Source organism: Mus caroli, unplaced genomic scaffold, assembly GCF_978045245.1.
Source record: "Mus caroli unplaced genomic scaffold, Mus_caroli_1 scaffold_7, whole genome shotgun sequence".
Lineage (NCBI taxonomy): Eukaryota > Metazoa > Chordata > Mammalia > Rodentia > Muridae > Mus > Mus caroli.
The window spans coordinates 44971317-44980000 of record NW_028227262.1 but is presented as its reverse complement, the minus strand read 5'-3'; the positions used below and the strand labels follow the sequence as shown (position 1 = coordinate 44980000).

Sequence of the window (8684 nt, the reverse complement as noted above, 5' to 3'; positions counted from 1 at the left end):
GAAGAATATTGAATAATTTCACTTTAGTGAGAAAATAGTAAACATACACTCAGAAGCATCTTTCAGTCTCCTCACACCTGTGTGGGAACAGTTGAGCATCATCAAGAAGTGTTTTTCTCCCTAGAGGGTGAAAGCAGCAGCTATAAACATCACTAATTATCAGGAGATGGGAGGCTGTCTTTATTACATTTTCTTTGTCTCCTTGTATTTTCCTCTTCATTTTCATTCTTTTATTTAGAAACCCAATCAGGACTGTCATGTGGTAGAATAGCAGTTCTCTCATGTATTTTGATCTTCTAGTCCACTGTGAAAATATCCTGTGTGGCTATGCACAAACAGAGTTTGTACCCTAGCCTATCTGTCATTTTTTGTCTCTATTCTGAAACTCAGGTTCCATCAATCTGTACATTAAGTTAAAATAACCTAAATATGTAATCAGATTGCAACTCAAATACTATATCTTGTATGTGAAAAACAGCTGATATCATCATTAGATGTTACTATAATTTCTGGGCACCTACATTATGGATTATTATATATACAGTCACAATTAAGAACCAGTGAAAAGGCCCAGTGGCAAAAGGGGCCTGAACTATATCTTTGGAATCTACATTAAAATAAAAGGAGAGAACTGACTCTCTAAAACTGTCTGCCCCAAGTACACCATGGTACAGATACACTCAAATAATAATAATAATTAATAATAATAGTAATAATAATAATGCATAAGGATGTCACATAAAACATCATTTCAGACACCAGTATATCTGTAACACTTAAAGTGATAAGAAAAGAATGAAAAAAAATGCCCCATCAAGAATTTTTATGTTGCCAACTTTGGAATCATTTTAGGCTGTTCAATTTCAGAAATATAATATAAATAATCTTGCACACCTATGCAGTCCTTAATATTATCCAGAGTACCCTGCAGTATCTAAAGTCACATGCTGAAAATCAGTCCAATCCAATTTCTGATAGCATGAATACCTTATTTTGAATCAATGAACTCATTCCCAAGAAGTTGGTAGAATGTTGACCTACTGTGCACAAGGCCCTTGGTTCAGTCCCCAGCACCACAGAAACAGGGTCTGATGGTTCCAAGCAATTGGGAGGTGGAGGCAAGAGGATCAACAGTTTATGATCATCATCAGGAAGCAGAAACCTGCCTGATGTAAATGAGACATTGTTCTAGGAAAATCAAGAGTATAAATATTAAGTAGACCTCTGTGATAAAGAAATTTACTAAAAATGTTCACTATGTTAGATGTTTTATAGACACCAAATTTCCTGTTCTGTTTGGTTTTTGGTCACATAGCAAACATTTTTAGCTTGCTTATAATGTTGTCAGGATTCATGCTTAAACATCACCATTTTGGACATTATAAATTGAACTTATCATCTTGCATTTTGTTTCTTATTATAATTAACTGGGTGAAGTTTTAGTGGAAGCACGTTTATCAGCTAACACATATCTCAGGCATGTGGAGAAAAGAGTGGGACCCTACAGCTTCTTCCCCTGCTTTACTCATCTTTTCTTTTATTTTTGGTCTCTTCTCTAACCCCTTGACTAGAAATCACTCATCATACAGTTGTGTGATGAGAGCCTTTGGAAACTTATGCTGATCCTCTGGTTTTGCATCTCAGCCACTGAGTTTCTCATCAAACTCATGTCCTCTGGCTCATGACAATGTGAACCCAGTATCAGTGAAATAAATAATATGTTCATTAAATCTATGTCTTGGGATACTGGATGACCTGAGAGTGAAAATTATTTCCCATCCAGGATGCTTTAGGTTTTATTTTGTTTCTTATGTCTATTCTACTGAAGTCTTTTATTAAGTTCTACTTAAAAAGCCCACTGTATACATCTATTTGGACACAGTTGGAACCAGGAAGAAACAAGACAGCAAGCTTCAACCCTAGCTCTCTAGAGATCACTGTTCTAAGGACTCTCTGTGCTGACTTCAAGATTGAACTCCTAAAGAGTCAACTAGCAAAGTCAACAGTGAGAGTCTCAGCCTCAACTGCATTCAATAGTCATAGGCAGGTATTAAGTCTTTCTCAAGTTTCATGACAATGTTTACAGCTGTTCAGGACCAGAAACTTAAGGGGGGAAAAGGAGAGAATCATCTACATGAATGTGGAAGTGATTTTAACACTTACGAAGAAGGACCAAGCTAATGTATAGGGATGGTTGCTATGAACTACAAAATACTTGAAACTTCCTACATCAGTTGATAAATATAGGTGAGGAGAGGAGAGGTTGGAAAGGAAAAGACTCAACTGGACAGCTGAGGTCACCTTGATTCCTAGTTATCCTGCACGAGATGCCTGTCCATGAGGACTTCCTCTATAGCTTTGCATGTCTCTGTTGTTTCCCCAGAGGCTCTGTTCTGAGATTCATGGATTGGCAAGAACAGGAAATGAGAATTCTTTCTCTGATGACCCTGAAAAAAGATTAGATGAATTCTCTAAAGCTCAGTATTATTTCCATAAGGTCAAAGGTTAGATGAAGCAATACCTCACCCCTTCATTTGATTCTTACAGTAATACCTCTTTAATATATGTGTGCAAAGGTATAGTCATACCAAAGGTTAATGAAATTCGTAGACTGAAGATAGAGATTGGAAAATTGATTTTTATTATACAGGAATAATAAAATAATATTTTCATTGCAGGATCTTTATTTCTACCTGCTTGGAAAGGAAAAGTGATAGTTTCTACTATAATCATTATGGTTCACATATTCATGGGGATGTACCCCCTGTAACTTGCACATATTGAATTTTGTTGTTATGGTTATATAAAAAGACTGAGAAAAAAATTTGAAAAGTTAGATGAGCATTCGGTGCTCTTCCAGGGGACCTATGTTTGGTTCCCAACACACATGTTGAGCAGGTAGCTATATCTGACACATAAACAAAATAAGCCTTTAAAAATACAATGTCATATAGACAGTCTTTCTCTTCAAAAGGTAATTCAGCTTCTAATTTAGACCATTGTACTTTATGTTAAGGAACTCAATACTTTTAGAGTAATCTATTATAAATGCAGGCATTTAACATGAAAATTAACAATTGAGCCCACACTCTGTTGGGAGATTCTATAGGTACGCTTCTTTCTTTCTTTTCTTTTTTTTTTTCTTTTTTTTTTTAGTTTTTTATTTTCTCTCTCTTTTTTTATTAGATATTTTCTTTATATACATTTCAAATGCTGTCCCAAAAGTCCCCTATACCCTTCCCCCGCCCTGCTCCCCTACCCACCCACTCCCACTTCTTGGCCCTGGCATTCCCATGTACTGAGGCATATAAAGTTTGCAAAACCAAGGGGCCCCTCTTCCCAAAGATGGCCGACTAGGCCATCTTCTGCTACATATGCAGCTAGAGACACAAGCTCCGGGGTACTGGTTAGTTCATATAGTTGTTCCACCTATAGGATTGCAGACCCCTTCAGCTCCTTGGGTCCTTTCTCTAGCTCCTCCATTGGGGGCCCTGTGTTACATCCTATAGATGACTGTGAGCATCCACTTCTGTATTTGCCAGGCACTGGTCTAGCCTCACAAGAGACAGCTATATCAGAGTCCTTTCAGCAAAATTTTGCTGGCATATGCAATAGTGTCTGGGTTTGGTGGCTGATTATGGAATGGATACCCGGGTGGGGAAGTCTCTGAATGGTCCATCCTTATGTCTTAGCTCCCAACTTTGTCTCTGTAACTCCTTCCATGGGTGTTTTGTTCCCTATTCTAAGGAGGAATGAAGTATCCACACTTTGGTCTTCGTTCTTCTTGATTTTTTTGTGTTTTGCAAATTGTATCTTGGGTATTCTAAGTTTCTGGGCTAATATCCACTTATCAGTGAGTGCATATGAAGTGACTTCTTTTGTGACTGGGTTATCTGACTAAGGATAATATCCTCCAGATACATCCATTTGCCTAAGAATTTCATAAATTCATTGTTTTTAATAGCTGAGTAGTACTCCGTTGTATAAATGTACAACATTTTCTGTATCCATTCCTCTGTTGAGGGACATCTGGGTTCTTTCCAGCTTCTGGCTATTATAAATAAGGCTGCTATTTCTTTTATCACATAGACTTGCCAGAATTACCTGTTTGTATGTTTTTTCTTACCCTTTAATAAATTTAATTTCCCATGTAATCCCCTTTCTTTCTTTTACTAAAATTATTTAAAAGATATTTTTACTTTATATATGTTCATATCTTTTAAAAAGTTTCCTTTTTTAACCAACACAAAATCCATAGTTCTTGCAGGGAAATGAGCAGGCTAAAGTTGATGGAAATTACTACTTTAAAATTGTATTAAGTCACTTCTGAGATTAATTATCAACTATGCACATGGGTCTGGAGAAATGGCTCAGTGGTAGGAGAGCACCAGCTGCTATTTCAAAGGGCCCTGGTTTAGTTCCCAGCATCTACACGGTAGTTCACAATACTCTGTAACCCCAACCAAGGAATCTGATGTTTTCTTCTGTCCTCTATGGGTATAAGGTATCCAAGAAAGTGCAACATAGCTATATATGTTGGCAAACAATCACAACAACAAAAATAATAATATTCATGCATCCTTCTAGTCTTATATTCACTGTTGTCATCGTGGTGCCCTGATGGTGACAAGATGTGACACTAATGTGTGCAATGAGAACACTTGTCTTGCTCTGTTCTGAGACTCCATTTAGAGTTACACATTTGAAGTTTTATGCATCAAGAGATGAAGATCATCTGTCCCTGGTTTTCCTGCTTTGTTTCCAAAGATAAATGTCAAATGTTCTCAGGCTCCCTTTCTGCCTCTTTGCAAGAAGAACATCTCTTGCAAAGCAAATTATGTTTTCCAAGTTGATAAGTTATGCAAATTGCTATACATGTGATATGTAAATGCTAGAGTCAATAATCAAGGAACAAGATCTCACAAATTTTACTGTTGTTTAAAAGCTCTCTGAATCTATTTCCTGCATATCCCCATTTTCAGCTACTTTGCTTCAGCTTAAAAAGAAACTAGCCAGCCCTAAATGAGCTCCCATTTGCTTAGCCCTCCCTCATATTTCAGTAAGATTAATATATACAGCTAAGACAGCTGTATATTTTTGGTATGCAGATTTATATACATGTTTAGAGTGTAATGTAAGCACATACACACACACACACACACACAAATACACCCATCTTGCTTTGTAGAACCTATTCCACAGTTGCTATGGAATACTTGGTAATGTCTGCCCTCTGCTGGTTAACGGTAGAAATGCAGACCTGTTACAGTCGTTGCATCTTTGGCTATGCAGAACCATTCTGGAAATTTCTTTGTTTTGTCTTCAGAGCCTCCACGCTGGAAAAAGAAACCTCAGAGTGCTGTGTACAGCACGGGGAGCAGTGGCATCTTGTTGTGTGAAGCAGAAGGAGAACCTCAACCCACAATCAAATGGAGACTCAATGGCTTGCCGATTGAAAGTGAGTTAAAAACAACCTAACAAAAGGCCTGAGAATGACATGCTAGGGAATACAGCAATTGAATGGGATCGCATATGATCACAGTTTGGGGATGTATGAAGTAGATGGGATGGGCTGTGTTAGCATAATACAGTGCCAGAAAATCATCAGGTGCTTCTCTATTGGTAATTTGATTGATGACAACCAACACATGGATAGGGTTTATGGATATACTAAGTTAATTATATTATTAGATAGATAGATAGATAGATAGATAGATAGATAGATAGATAGATAGATAGATAGATAGATAGATAGAGATAGATAGATAGATATTGTTAAATATAATTATTTGTATAATTAATGACTGAATTAGGAAGAGAATTAATACACACCAACCCTTGCTCCTGCCCTTGAGAAGGAATGATAGAGTAACCCAGGAGATGAAAGTTGATATTTCTTGCACCCTTGCAACATCCTCAATCCTTATCTCTGCCCCTGCCCAGAATATCTATTGTTCACACTTTATCTCCATGTTGTGGCCAGGACACATGTGATACCCAAAGCTATACATGACACAATAGCTCCCTGGCTGCTGTTGACAACACTAGAACATCCCCTTGAGTCTTGTTCACATTTGTTGGCCATAGAGAAACAGAAATGAACCAGGCCTGGGGGCCAGATTCCTTACTGCACCAGTCTCCAAACCCTAGAGTTTTTCATTTGAACCCAGAGCTGAGGCTATTTTGAAGCTATTTGTTCAGGCAGAAGGTCAGAACCTATGTTAAATGTTATGTTCTGCTTAAGTAGCTCCATGGAGGAAAAGATATGAAGTGCAGGTGTAGGATCCCCATTTATTTATTAGTCATGGTTCCACATTTTATCCATGTCTCCTTGTGGTTCATAAACTAAAGTCATCACTGGGCTGCAACTCTTCCCAGTTCTGTGGCCTTAAACTCGTCACTGGATCATCTTAGCGTGTGTTTTCCAAGCTGCAAAATGGAAGCAGTGGTAGTTGGTAGTGTTTGAAGGAGATTAATTAGCCAGCTACCTAAAGTCATAGTTTATCTGTGGAGTTCTCGGATGGTTTATGAACTCTGGAGCCGCGCTGCCTGTGTTTGCATGGCCATCCTAACATTTGCTAACTGTGGGACTGGGAATGGAACTGTGCCTCTTAAAACCTGTTTTGTTTTGTTTTTTCATAAATAAAACAGAGATGAAAATAGCTGTGACTTGCAAGTCTGTTATATTGCTTGAGAAAAGCACCATTCCTAGAATGGGTTGCACAGGATCTGGTTTAAACCATTAATCATGGGAGGTGGGTGCAGGAGGGTGAAGAGTTCAAGCCCTTCTACTTGGATCACTCATCTAATACTAAAGTGCCTGTAGGGTGGGCCAAGGCAGCCACCTTTATGAGCCCTCAAGATTAAGGGTGGTCTCCGGCTTGTTCAGAGAAGATTGTTTCCAATAGACAGTGGTTAATATAGAGTCCTGTAACTGGGCAAATGCTGAGAATAATTGACAATGTGTCCTCAGCCATAAATGGGACATCTATATCCATTTTGGAAGTTCAGTGAGTATTACAGAGGAGGGAGCTGAAGTAATATAAGAGCTGGGGGATGGGAAGAGTGGTAGAAATCCTGTCTTCTGGACAGGAAGTAGCCATTGTACCTGTGAACTCACAGCACATATTTTAACTGCTTAAGATCTGTCCATCAAAACTCGGACATTGGTGGGCGTGGGAGGTTTTTGAGACACCATCCCGAGCTGAGAAGTTATTGGTATTCGATGGATGCTACGGGAGAGAAGACATGTTTCTTTTGGTGTATGGCAAGTGGCAGACTGCATGCTTCTGTGGATAAGCCCTATGCAGCTACCGACAGCACTAATTGGATTCAGTGAGTTATAAAATGGCAAGAGAAGTCATAGTTGTCAAGGTCATGTTGTTGAGAAATTCATACATAGGAAGTAGGTAGGTACTAAGGAGAGTGTAAAGTTCGAGATGCAGGGTAGATTTATGGTTATAAAAGTACATACTTCGAGAGATGAAGGCAGCCATCAGCTGTCTGTGAATACTTTTGAAGTGGAGAGGAGAGTAAGGAAAAGACTCCCCAGGTATGTGTGTCTGGAGAAAATAAATAAATAAAAGGAAACAGAACTGATTGCCTTAAGTCCAGGGCATAAGGAAGGGCATGAGTCAGCTGGTAAAATCATTCACTAGATGCAGGCATCAGAGCATAGACAATGGCAAGGCCTGATCAAGGTCTTGGGATTTTAATGATGACAGATGAGCAACCATATAGGGTTTTGATAGGAAAGGTTGAGTGAGAAATATTATGGTTTGTTTGTTTATGAGTTACTAGAGTTTGAACCATAGTTCCGATTGCATGGCAAGTGCTTTACTACTGAGTTGTATCCCCAGCCCTTGTAATTTATGTGTTAAAGGAATTTTCTGGTCTTTGAATGCAGCCTCTAACTCTATGACTGCAAAAAGGTGACTGAAAGACACCAAGTCCTCGGGCTAGACATGTTGTCAGGTAGTAGATAGTTCAAAGTATAGCCAACAGATTTGTTGGTGGATAAGACAGGAATTGCTGTATTTGCCAGTAACAGAGGAAAGACTGAAACCAGTCTAGTTGAGAACAAACTTGTAGTTTGTACAGCTCCTAAGCACAGAATTTTTGTGTGGTGATGGTTTGACTAACAAAGGATTTAAAATCTCATTGGACTTTTATTTCTAGGAAATCATATTCTTTGTGAATCTTATTTCAAAATTCAATAAAAGTGAATCCAGTGGTTGTTTATCCATGTAACCTTCTCTGAGAGATCATGCAGTATTTCTGAGAGCATCTTGGAAAAACAGATCTCTTTATTATTCACTTCTCTGACACAATGACAAGACTCACTGGAATTACAGTATTTACTTGAAGACACAGCACAAGTAAATTCAGGGCTAGAATGCAGCATAGAAAAAAAGAACAAGTTTGAGTAGAAGATTCTCTGACTGTATTGTCTTATTTTCATTGAACTTATGAAAGAGGAAAATCTAGGAAGAATTATGAGAATATGTCCGGGCCAGTGTATTTTTGTAGGTAACTATTAAAAGTTATGTTTTCTTGAAACTTTAGAACAATTCTTGTCAGAATCCTAGCTCTGACTTGAGTACTCTGTGGAGAGTATTGGCGGAGGTAAGACTTAGTCCTGTGAGAGAGTAGGGTTACTCTCTGTAATAACTTATTCCTATCTT

General features: G+C 38.3%; 1 protein-coding gene across 10 annotated transcripts in view; it reads left to right on the top strand.

Moving 5' to 3' along the window:
- Positions 1 to 8684, top strand: part of Chl1 (cell adhesion molecule L1 like) — a 204733-nt gene that overhangs the window by 159419 nt on the left and 36630 nt on the right. For all 10 annotated transcript variants that reach the window (XM_029478803.2, XM_085840207.1, XM_029478804.2 and 7 more), the window contains one exon: positions 5327 to 5458. In XM_029478803.2, the coding sequence (XP_029334663.1) occupies positions 5327 to 5458 (132 nt within the window). The remainder of the gene's footprint in view (positions 1 to 5326; positions 5459 to 8684) is intronic.